This window comes from Amblyraja radiata, chromosome 11 (assembly GCF_010909765.2).
Source record: "Amblyraja radiata isolate CabotCenter1 chromosome 11, sAmbRad1.1.pri, whole genome shotgun sequence".
Classification (NCBI taxonomy): Eukaryota; Metazoa; Chordata; class Chondrichthyes; order Rajiformes; family Rajidae; genus Amblyraja; species Amblyraja radiata.
Window position 1 is genome coordinate 55,502,974 of NC_045966.1, and position 12,357 is coordinate 55,515,330.

A 12,357-nucleotide genomic window follows, 5' to 3' on the forward strand; every position below is an offset into this window, starting at 1 on the left:
GTCTCATTCATTTGTTCTATATCTCTTTACATCATCGTCTATATCTCTCGTTTCCCTTTCCCATGACTTTCTGTCTGAAGAAGGGTCTCGATCCGAAACGTCACCTACTCCTTTTCTGCAGGGATGCTGCCTGACCCAGCATTTCCAGCATTTTGTGTCTAACTTGTGGGCCTCATCTTTAGTCACGAAACACGATGGACCCTTGTGTGTGTTTCATGCTTCATATTCCCAAACCTTCAGGAATTCATTTTGTCGAAACGGGCCACTGATTCATTCATGATTCTGTATTGCCATAGCAACCTTCGCTGCCTCTGGAGAACGGAGACTGTATAAGAGACCAAACCATACCACAACTGTTCAATGTGATTTATTTCTGAGTATCCCAGCAGAATGGGATTAATGTTACTTAACACGAGCTTTTAAAACAAAAAATAAATTTTGCATTTGCTGCATAAATGGTACACCAACAAGGTTTAGAAATATATTGATGTTTGTATTGAGATGACTGAGGCACAGGCGCTGCATTTCCTCAGTCAGGCAGACCACACCAACTAGTCCTGTTCACGGACCCATGAAGGATGTTTATCCCTGGACTACTTGTCTTCTGAGCCTTTTGAGCTCAGCTGAAAAAAGAAAACATAAAATTAATCACATTTCTGAAATTAAAATGGTGGTGGAAGGCAGAATGCGGATTCCTATACTACTTTATAATACTTCCTCCACATTCGTTTCTCTGAGTGTGGTATTTATTGGGCACCCCTGCGAAGATAATGCTGAGTCACCTTCATGGGCTCTGGTGAAAGCACGTTCGCGATGATGTTCGGGAGGTAGTTTCAGGCCCTGGACACAAGACGATGGTAATGTAGTTCCAAATCGAGAAAGTGACCTGTAAGCTGACAACTTCCCATGTACCTGTTGCGTGCATTGTGAAGGTGCTGTCACCAGATTCCTTTTGCCCTTGTCCTTCTTGATGGTGGGAATCCTGACTTGGGCGGAGTTGCCAAAACTGAGCTGGCAGGTTGGTGCAGAGCCCTTTGTAAATACAACTGCAGAATGCTCATGAGGATGGACAAAAAGGTGGATGGGATCAAATGGGTGGCCTCTATCACCAAGGAACATAAGGGTAGCAGATACATATTGCAGGCTCCCTTCTAAGTAGCAAAGCACCCTGATAATGAATTATATTGGTGGTGCAGGGTGTTGGGGTAGATAGGTGTGAGCACCTGGATCTTGTGTCCCAGTCACAGATATCTCACAGCTTCGAGTATAATTAGGAATCTTTTCTTCATATTATCTTGGGACTCTCTCTCCCGACACTAAGCTCAATGGTTTCTTTGTGGTAAATCTCACAGAAATACTCAATTCTGTAAGGCTGTGGAGATTTTGTCACTGAGTCAATTGAGAACGGAGATGAATGTATTTCCCGACTAAGAGAGATGGGGATGAAAGTCTGGAATAATTTGCATGAAATGGATACCAGGAATTGAGACACAGAGAAGCCATGAGCTAAATAAATGGCTGAACAGGCTTCCCCTATACCTGTCTAACTGGACAATTTCTCAGTTAAGACTCACTACCAGAGCACATAGAGAATTGGAGATATCGCTCCCGCCACATTAATGTGGATAGAAGGTGCATAGCTCATGATGACGTGCATGTTGGGTGAAATGGAAGTTGATTGTGATAGCCAGATTCTTCAATAACAAAGATTCTTCAATAAGAGGGTGGCACGGTGGCGTAGTGGTAGAGCTACTGCCTTACAGCACCAGAGACCCAGGTTCATTCTGGAGTACTGGTGCTGTCTGTACAGAGTTTGTACGTTCTCCCCGTGACCTGCGTGGGTTTACTCTCAGATCTTCGGATTCCTCCCACACTCCAAAGACTTACTGATTTGTAAGTTACTCGGCTTGGTATAAATGAAAATTATCCCGTGTGTGTGTAGGGTAATGTTAGTGTGCAGGGGTCGCTGGTCGGTGTGGATTTGGTGGGCCGAAAGGCCTGTTTCTGCGTTGTATCTCTAAACTAAACTAAACTAAACACCAACTAGTCCAGGAATGAGTATTCCGTGAATTCAATCTGAGGTAACAAAAACTCACCCGGTTCTTAAAAAATGAAGCTTTTTTGCTTTTCAGGGTGCCCTTCTTGTCTCCCTCATTCTCCTCTGGGGGCATCACAAACAGCTGCTGACTCATCCTCTTCATTGCATTCTGCTCAAAGGTTTGTTCTTCACTTCCATTTGCCACAGCAAAAATTAGAGCTGCAATAGATAAGTAATGAGAAACACATCTCTGTGAAGGGGGAAGTAATTGATGAAGAGCCTTCAGTCCCAAGTCGGTAGCCAACAGCCATAGTTGTCAAAAACCCGACAACTCATAGGCCAGGCTAGCCATCCAGAGTCTAGATTAGTGGTAACATTGAACACAAGAGCACAAGAACAGTCCCTTCAGCCCAGAATGTCCATGCCGAACATGAAGCCCACTCAAATTAATCCTCAAATGAGGGATGTACACATCTTCCATTTCCCTCAATTCACTGTGTGTTCATGTGTCTATCTAAAAGCCTCTTAAATGTATTTTATGTCTGCTTCCACCGACATCTCTGGCATTTTGTTTCAGGCACCTACCATTCTATGTTGAAAACAATTGCCTGACATATCTCCTTTAAACTTTCTCCCGCTGACCTTATGCTCTCTAATATTTGGAAATTCCACCCTGGGGAAAAGGTTCTGACTGTCTACCCGACAGATGTCTCTCATCATTTCATCAACCTCGATCAGGAGGCACCTCAGCCTCCAATACCAAAGAAAACACAATCATGCTTGTCCGAGCTCTCCTTATAGCTACTGCCCTCTAATGCAGGCACCATCCCAGTGAACCTCTCTGCACCTTCTCCAAAGCCTCCATATCCTTCCTGTAATATTTGACCAGAACGCAATGGTTCAATGGTGTTTTATTTATCACATATGCAACTGCACAGTAACATTCTGTTTGCATGTAATACACATGCAGGCACTGATATGTTTTGGTACTAATCGCACCCAATATTCCAAATGTGGCCTAACCAAAGTTTTATGAAGCCGCAACGTGATCTCCTGGTTCTTATACTCAATGCCTATATTAATGAATCCAAGCATATTTTGCCACTCTATCCACCTCAACCAAACATCTGCAGCTCCTTCCTACACATTCTGTCTGCTCCACTGCAAAATCTTCTCAAGGTATGTCTACTTTGAAGATGTTCTGCTCCTCTCTTAGACGAGAGTTCTGCCACACCCTCTCTCACTGCTACCCCTCTGTGATAACATTTTTGTAAATCTTTAAATCATTTGTTCTATATCTCTAGGCATCATCATCTATATCTCTCGTTTCCCTTTCCCGTGACTTTCAATCTGAAGAAGAGTCTCGACCCGAAACATCGCCCATTCCTTCTCTCTAGAGATGCTGCCTGGCCCTCTGAGTTACTCCAGCATTTTGTGTCTATCTTCGGTTTTAAACAGCATCTGCAGTTCCATCAGACACATTTCCCCTGTTTTTAATTGCTATTTGTCTTGTCAGCTCTGACTCTGTCGGGATTGTTGGAATCAGAATTTGTCAGTTCAAACCGCACAGATACAGTATGTGGCAAATGTTGTCTGATGATCCAGTGTGTGGTTCAGGGAGTGCTGCATTACCATAGATTTCATCCTTTGGATGTGATCTTAAATTATGTAATTTTTTAACCTCCTAAGGATTAAAAAGATTATATGGAGTTAAATTGTGGAAAGTCAGCCCTATGCTTATTCTGAAATGTTACAGAACAGGTTGTTTGACAGCATTTATATCTGGATAAAGATGATTGGAATTTAAAGCTGATTCCATTTAAAGTGTCATTGGTCTTGGAGGAGCTTATGAATTAGCCGTGTTGTTATTTGTGAGTATCTGGAGGCATGAACTGCTCAGTACAACATGCCTGAGAAGGTGATGTAATACAATGTGTAGGAAGGAACTTCAGATGCTGGTTTACACTAAAGATAGACACAAAATGCTGGAGTAACAGAGTGGGTCAGGCAACATTTCTGGAGACAAGGTATAGGTGACGTTTTGGGTCAAGACCCTTCTTCAATCTGAAGAGATGCTGCCTAACCCACTGAGGTACACCAGCTTTTTGTGTCTATCTGTGTAATTCACAATGCTTCCCCTCACTGGTCTTTTCCAGCTTGATATCTATATCTCTTACAGATGAATCAATGGAGATTGTGTGTGCAGATTAGTTGGCAATTCGACTATTATTGTATTGCATGGACCATTGAGATGAGAGAAGGCAAATTTGATGGATCTTGGGGATTATGCATCCACCAAATCTAAGATGCATTATGAAGATAGAGTGTGCTTTAAAAAAAATATAAAGTAACACTAAAGGACAAAGGACAAAGGACATTTATTGTCACATACACCAATTGGTGCAGTGAAATTTGAGTTACCATGCAGCACACGAATAAGATAAACACAACACTATAGAATTTAACATAAAACATAAAAACATCCCCCACAGCGAAATCAACGTTTCCCACTGAGAGGGAAGGCAACAAAGTTCAGTCATCTTCCTCTTGTTCACCCGTGGTCGGGGCCTATTCAGGCCTCCGCAGTCGCCGCAACGGCGGCCCGATGTTTCAGGCCCTCTCACCGGGATGATCGGATGATCGGAGCACCGACATCGGAAGAATACTCTCAGCGGGTTGGAGTTTCCGAATCGACCGCTTCCTACTAGATACTGCGGCTTCCGAAATCCACAGGCCGAACTCCAACACGGCGATCCCGGTAAGGCATCGCCCGCTCCGCGATGGTCATTCAGTGCTGCGCTGCTGCTGAAGCTCTCGCCGGTCTCCGGCAGGAAAGGCCGCGCCAATCCAGATGGTAGGCCGCGAGGTGGGGTGAAGATGTGGCTCAGAGAAAAGAAGCATCCTCGACCAGGTAGTGACTTAGAAAACAGTTTCCCCCTCCCCCCTCCCCCCACATAAAAAAGATTAAAAGACCGCCAAAAACAAACTTTTAGACAGACTAAAAATAACAAAAAGAATGAAAGGACAGACAGCTACTGGCGAGGCCGCCACACTTGATGGCGTCACCACTCGACAATCTACTATGTTAGTACCTTGATCTCTCTGTACTGGGTAGATGCAGGAAACATGTACTGTATTGGACAGAGTAGATGCAGGAAACATGTTCCAGATATTGGGGGAGTCCAGAACCAGGGGTCACAGTTTAAGAATAAGGGGTAGGCCATTGAGAACGGAGATGAGGAAAAACATTTTCACCCAGAGTGTTGTGAATCTGTGGAATTCTCTGCCTCAGAAGGCAATGGAGGCCAATTCTTTGGATGCTTTCAGCATAGATAGAGCTCAAAGATAGCGGAGTCAGGGGATATGGGGGAAGGCAGGAATGGGGTACTGATTGTGGATGATCAGCCATAATCACAATGAATGGTGGTGCTGGCTAGAAGGGGCGAATGGCCTACTCCTGCACCTATTGTCTATTGTCAACTGTACCTGGGATTGTTGGCATGGATCTGCTTGCAAAACTCATCTGCTTGAGCATTGAAGATGGGCGCTTCTCAACAGGATCCGACAGGTTTGTGTCACTCATAAACTCCTGCTTCCTTGACAGCTGGAAAAGGCAAAAAAAAACATTCATGTCAAAGGGTTAGGGGCTGTGGTGAGTAGGGTGGGAGTTGTTAAGAAGACAGTGTTCATCTGAGAAAATGGATACATGTTGAGGGAACTGTTTTCAGTCTAGATCAGGAACTTTGCATTTAAGAACAAAGCAAGCATCCTGTTCAATGTACCATCAAATGTGCCAAAATACATTACTGAGCAAAAGAAAATAACTGCATATAACCAAAATCTGAAATAAAACATAAAATGCTGGGAAGATTTAGCTCAGGCGGCATTAGTGGAAGATATAACAGACAATGTTTTTGATCCGTGATCTTATGTCAGATTGTAGAGTAAAGCTTCTGCCCGACACAAGTTTATTAAAAAGTAAAGCTCCCTCTACACTATCCCAGCAAACACTCCAAGGGCAGGCAATACAGAGAAGAAAACCCCATCTTGCAAAAAGGCCCAATCCCATGGTCACCAATAGTCTCCTATGTAGCATTTGGTCTCCACGCCAACCAAGCCATGGTCTTTTTATGGGATTGTCATAAGGTCATAAGTGATAGGAGCAGAATACTCAGTCTACTCAGCCATTCAATCATGGCTGATCTATCTCTCTCTCCTAACCCCATTCTCCTGTTTTCCGTCATAACCCGTGACTAATCAAGAATCTATCCATCTCTGCTTTAAAAATATCAATTGACGGCCTCCACAGCCTTCTGTGACAAAGAATTCCACAGATTTACCACCCTCTGACTAAAGAAATTCCTTCTCACCTCCTTCCTAAAGGAACATCCTTTAATTCTGAGGGTATGACCTCTAGTCCTAGACTCTCCCACTAGTGGAAACATCCTCCACATCCACTCTATACAAGCCTTTCACTAGTCGGTAAGTTTCAATGAGGTCCCGCCATCCTTCTAAACTCCAGTGAGCACAGGTTCAGTGCCATCAAACGCTCATCATATCATCAGATTGTCAAGGGGTGTTGAACCTTAAACCAGTTTTTTGAACCGTAGTCTAACCAAACCCAGTAGGAACTAGTTGCAAACTCATTGTTTTGCTTTTCATTGTTGCTGGTATTTCACTGCTATAAAACACAGTGTACACAAATGGGAGATTGCGATGGTTTGGGTCTGAGAGAGGATAGCCAGGTAAATACATTCTCAATTGAAAAAAATGAAGACATGGAAGAGTCTGTGAGACTGCAGAATGCAGCTCACGGTTGCTTTGGTCTCAACTATCATCCATTGTTGATAAGCAACAGAGTATAATTCTTCGAGGCAATGTAGACCCATACGGCCAGAGAGAAGTCAGTAATGGAACATGTGAAGGAACAGATTGTATGGATGAAATTTAGCCCATTGAATACATACAGGGCGGCACGGTGGCACAGCGGTTGCTGCCTTTCAGCGCTTCCGGCACCAAAAGCCCAGTTTCGATGCTGACTACGGGTGCTGTCTCTACGATGTTTGTACGTTCTCCCCGTGACCGGTGGGTTTTCTCCAAGACCTTTGCTTTCCTCCCACACTCCAAATACGTACAGATTTGTAGGCTAATTGGCTTGGTATAAGTGTAAATTGTCCCTAATGTGTGTATGGAAATGTTAATGTGCGGGGATTGCTGGTCAGTGCGGACTCGGTGGGCCGAAGGACCTGTTTCCGTACTTTATCTCTAAACTAAACTAAACTAAACTGCAGAAGATCATAAAGTCATACAGCATGGAAACAGGACCTTTGGCCAAACTTATCCATGGCTAGCAGGTTAGCATTCTGGGAGAGGCCTATATGTCCGCATTTGGCCCATACCTTTCTCAACCCTTCCTATCCATATTGTATTTCTGCACAGATAGACTAGACAATAGGTGCAGGAGTAGGCCATTTGGCCCTTCGAGCCAGCACCGCCATTCAATGTGATCATGGCTGATCATCCCAAATCAGTACCCCATTCTTGCCTTCTTCCCATATCCCCTGACTCCGCACATTTTAAGAGTCCTATCTAGCTCTCTCTTGAAAGCATCCAGAGAACCTGCCTCCACCGCCCTCTGAAGCAGAGAATTCCACAGACTCACCACTCTCTGTGAGAAAAAGTGTTTCCTCGTCTCCGTCCAAACGCTTAACAATCTTACATGTTTCAATAAGATTCCCTCTCATCCTTCTAAACTCCAGAGTGTACAAGCCCAGCTGCTCCATTCTCTCAGCATATGACAGTCCCGCCATCCTGGGAATTAACCTTGAAAACCTACGCTGCACTCCCTCAATAGCAAGAATGTCCTTCCTCAAATTAGGGGACTAAAACTACACACAATACTCCAGGTGTGGTCTCACTAGGGCTCTGTACAACTGCAGAAGGACCTCTTTGCTCCTAAATTCGACTCCTCTTGTTATAAAGGCCAACATGCCATTCGCTTTCTTCACTGCCTGCTGTACCTGCATGCTTACTTTCATAGACTGATGTACAAGGACCCCCAGATCCCGTTGTACTTCCCTTTTCCCCAACTTGACGCCATTCAGATGTCCTTTGAAAAGCATAAATATATTCGCTGCTCTAGCATTCTCTCGCAGTTTGTTTCAGATACGGACTATAGTCTGAGCAAAAAAGCTGTCCCCTCTTAAATATCTCGCTTCTCATCTTAACCCTATGCCCTCTAGTTTTAGAATCCATTAATCTGGGAAAAATATTGTGAGCATTCACATTAATGATGCCCCTAATGATTTTGTTTGTTTCATTTCGGTCATCATTTATCCTCCTACGCTCCAAAGAATAATGTCTCAGCCTATAAAGTCTCTCCTCACAATAAAACCCACTACTGCACCCTTTCCAACTTAATTACATCCTTCATATTATATTTGGCCAAGCAGAACTGCACACAATATTACAAGTGTGGTCTCACCAACGACATGTACAGCTGTATCACAATGTTTGCACTTTGGGTAGGTTTTCAATTCATCTCTGATTTATCTACTTATCAACTAAAGATGTGCCTGCTGATTAGCAATCCAAAAACCATTGGAAACTTTCTCTTCACGCACTCTGTTGAGTACCTGAATCTAAACACCTCTACCACACGGTCTCTTCTTTATCTCTTATCTAAGGACATCAGCTCATCTTTGTCTGCATCATAATTGCAGCTTTAATTCATCAGTTACTTGAGAGTTGCTTGCATTGCATATGTCATTCCCACACCAGTGTGCGAAAGTTGACTTGGTGAAGGTTTATCGGACTGGCCACCCTGGACCTAATTCAAGGTCACAGAGTTATTGTGTGTAGTTTTAACCTGCAGATATGCACGACTGACAGGTGCCCAGAACAGAGCGAAGTTCCACTGATGCTAATTCAAAGGAGACTGCAAGATTATAGGATTATGGAGGGACAAAGTGAACTGGTTGACAGGCATCTTGAGTTGCTTTTGGCTGGAGTTTGGAGTGTGTACAACAGTTAAGGATATTAACTTGATGCCTTTGATCAAAAAAACAATCTCTTTGTCTACATGTTGGAGTATGTCATGCCTGCTTCCTGTGGTGTAGACTCCAATTGTTCTGTCTGAAGAAGGGTGTTGACCTGAAACGTCACCCTTTCCTTCTCTCCAGAGATGCTGCCTGTCCCGCTGAGTTACTCCAGCTTTTTGTGTCTATGTTCTGTGCTGACACTGTTCAGCATGGCATCTGGCAGAGGAACAGGATTATGTCCACCTCTCTTTTCCAGCTCTCTCCACTCTGCCCCATCAGTCTGAAGAAGGAACCCGACCCTCAACGCCACCTGTTGATTCCCTCCAAAGATGCCATCTGCCGCTTTGAGTTACTCCAGCACATTTATATTTGCTCAGGACTATGTAAAGCTAGTTTCTTCCTCCTGCAGTGTATGCTGCCTCCTCAACTTACCCTTTTGGACTCTGTCGGCTCTGTCCTGATATCTGCAAACACCACACTGCTCCTCTTCTGCCGCTTTCTCTCCTTCCTTAACTTGATCTCCCCTTCCTCCTTGATGGGCCTGTCGGGTGCCTTCTCCTCCACCTTCAGGATCGGTGTCTTTGGTCTCGGGCTGTCTGGGATTGAGCTGTTGCAAGGATGTAAGGAACACACATGTAACGCAAGTACCCAGTTCAATCAGTTGATTTTAATTGCACAAATTAACATATAATCTACTCCCAGTTGGTTAATCAAACTAATAAAGAGTTCAACTGCCAAGATATTTTGGACATTCTTTCTGTAGCTGAAGTAGATGAGAGTGAAACTGGTGGGAGTTAAGTTAAAGATACATTATAACTTAATTCCATCCACAAAAAAAGCAAACAAGACCTGTAAGCACTGTGACGCATGTACTTTGACCAGAAGTTGAAAGATATCTGTTTTAGGTTTGCTCAATAGGAGAATTGCATTGGGTCAACAAACAATTGATTGAGGGGTGTAGGAAAGAACTGCAGATGCTGGTTTAAACTGAAGATAGGCACAAAGAGCTGGAGTAACTCAGCGGGTCAGACAGCATCTCAGGAGAAAAGGAATAGGTGACGTTTCAGGTTAAGACCCATCTTCAAATTGAGAGTCAAGGGTAAATGAAACGAGAGATGGAGACTGATATATTAGATATAGAACAAATGAATGAAAGGTAGGCAAAAAAATTAACGATGATAAAGGAAACAGGTCATTGTTTACTGTGGTCCAGGTGAAAATGAGTTACAGATAATGAGACTCAATAAGATGACTTTGAAGCTGGTAAAATATCTTGGGTGGGGGAGGGACGGAGAGAGAGGGGATGCAAGGGTAACTTGATGTTAGAGAAATCAATATTCATTCCGATGTGGCTATATTTTGCCCAAACAAAATATGAGGTGCTGTTCCTCCAATTTGCGTTTGGCCTCACTCTGACAATGGCGGAGGCCCAGGACAGGAAGGGAATGAGAAGGAGAATGAAAGTATTTACTAACCAGGAGATCGGGTAGGCCATTGAGGGGTTTTATGCACAGAAAGGTCCAGTTGTAGGAGGTAGCAATGGGTATTAGAAGAGGACCCAGGAATGATTGAAGAGGGTCTGAAATTAAGGTCAGTAAATGCATCAAGCTGAGTGGCTGGCAATGAGGATGGATGTTGGAATGAGTCAGTAATTGGAAGGGGATGTCACCAAATCTGCGGGAAGAGTTGTCTTTGAAGATGAACAGAGATTGCCACCATTGCTAGTGTAAAGTCGGGGAGTGTGGATTTAGAAGGAAAGGCCTTTTAAATACACCATGTAGCAGATGTCCAGCTGAGGCAGGATGCCAATGCAGAACTTCATTGGCTGAGATCAAGTAGAGTCTCCTTTAAGCAACACTGAAGCAAGGATCACAGATGTTGTAGAAGTTTGCTCCCACATGGGTGGACCAGGGACAACATCGACAATTTATGTGCGGACAAAAGTCCGGGAGGTTGCTGCGTGTAATCAGAATTCTCCCCACATTAATGCAACAGATACATGCAGCAAAACTCGCAGTACATCCCCCCTAACAACTCGTGTATTTAAACTGAACTGAATTCCAGACTAAAATGTTCACCCACACAATCTTAACTCCTGGATAATTGTCCATGTGAAACAATTTGGAGCTGTGGGGATTTCTTGGTTGTGAGCATATGGTTACAGGTTGTATGAGGTTGGTTCATACGTAGATTTGTTGAATTGTTACTAGTTTTAAGCGATGGTTACTAATTGAGAACTGTGGTCACTAATTTGGGTGTTGTGTTACTGGTTGTGAGGGGCTGGGTTACTAGTTGTGAAGGATGATACAGGTTGTGGGAGGATGGTTACTGGCATGAGAGGTAGGTTGTAAGGGTGTAGTTATTGGTTACGAAGGGATGGTTATTGGTTGTGAGGGTGTAGGTTAAGGGCCTGTCCCACTTGGGCGTCATTTGCGCGTAATTTACGCGTCATAATTTATGCGTCACGACGCACGACGCGTGCGTTGTGCCACGTGCATGGTGGGTGTGTAGAATAGGATGAACCAGACACTCAGCTCAGGTGGGGATTTGGGAAGGAAGGATACTGTGGTAGCTATTGAGTTAGGCATGGGTTAAGTGAGTAAACTTAGGATGGATTGAAAGCGATGGTGATAGTATGTATGTGGATTATATCTAATTACAAAATATATCTTTGCCATTAATTTTTATATAAATTCTTGGGCTGCTGTACCTCTGATTCTCTCAATAATTACACGGATATTAATCCTTGATGTTCAGAGTTTGAGGATTGTGACAAGTCTTCCTGCAACCTTATATATTTTCACAATATACATCTCACAGCCAGCAAGAATCTTAGTTTCTTCTAATTTAACAGCTAACAGTGTGCTGATAAATACTGCCAATAATGGCAATGACATTATCGTTGTGCCTTACATCTCAGCACTCGTTTTGGTCGGTGTGCTGCATTCGGTGTTGATGGACGAGAGGGAGATCATGGACACCTGTCGGTAGGACCTCAGCATGGATCTTGGCCGACTTGCCCGTTTGTCATCAATATCCGGCTGTAAGATAAATCCAGGAGAGCAGGCGTGTGAAGTCAGCGGGAAATTAACTTTGGATTGATAATAATGCCAATCGCCCCATGCCCGATGTCCCACTCCAGACCCTTAACCCCATTGATCCTAACTGCCTCAGGGGTGTAGCACTGAATGAGTACCCACTTTACGGGGCATCTCTCAGTCGAGCAAGACACAGCCTGCTCTTCATGCCAGATGCAAACAAAATGCATGTCCCTACTCA

At 43.9% G+C, this 12,357-nt stretch overlaps 1 protein-coding gene across 1 annotated transcript in view; it reads right to left on the reverse strand.

The window, feature by feature from the left end:
- Positions 1-351: 351 nt before the first annotated feature.
- dock2 (dedicator of cytokinesis 2) overlaps positions 352-12,357 on the reverse strand; it is a 703,541-nt gene continuing 691,535 nt past the window's right edge. Inside the window, exons 48-52 of the mRNA XM_033029960.1 lie at positions 11,992-12,119; positions 9,511-9,685; positions 5,525-5,642; positions 2,097-2,257; positions 352-623 (exon numbers count right to left, since the gene is read on the reverse strand). Of these exons, the coding sequence (XP_032885851.1) occupies positions 594-623; positions 2,097-2,257; positions 5,525-5,642; positions 9,511-9,685; positions 11,992-12,119 (612 nt within the window). The 3' untranslated portion in view covers positions 352-593. The remainder of the gene's footprint in view (positions 624-2,096; positions 2,258-5,524; positions 5,643-9,510; positions 9,686-11,991; positions 12,120-12,357) is intronic.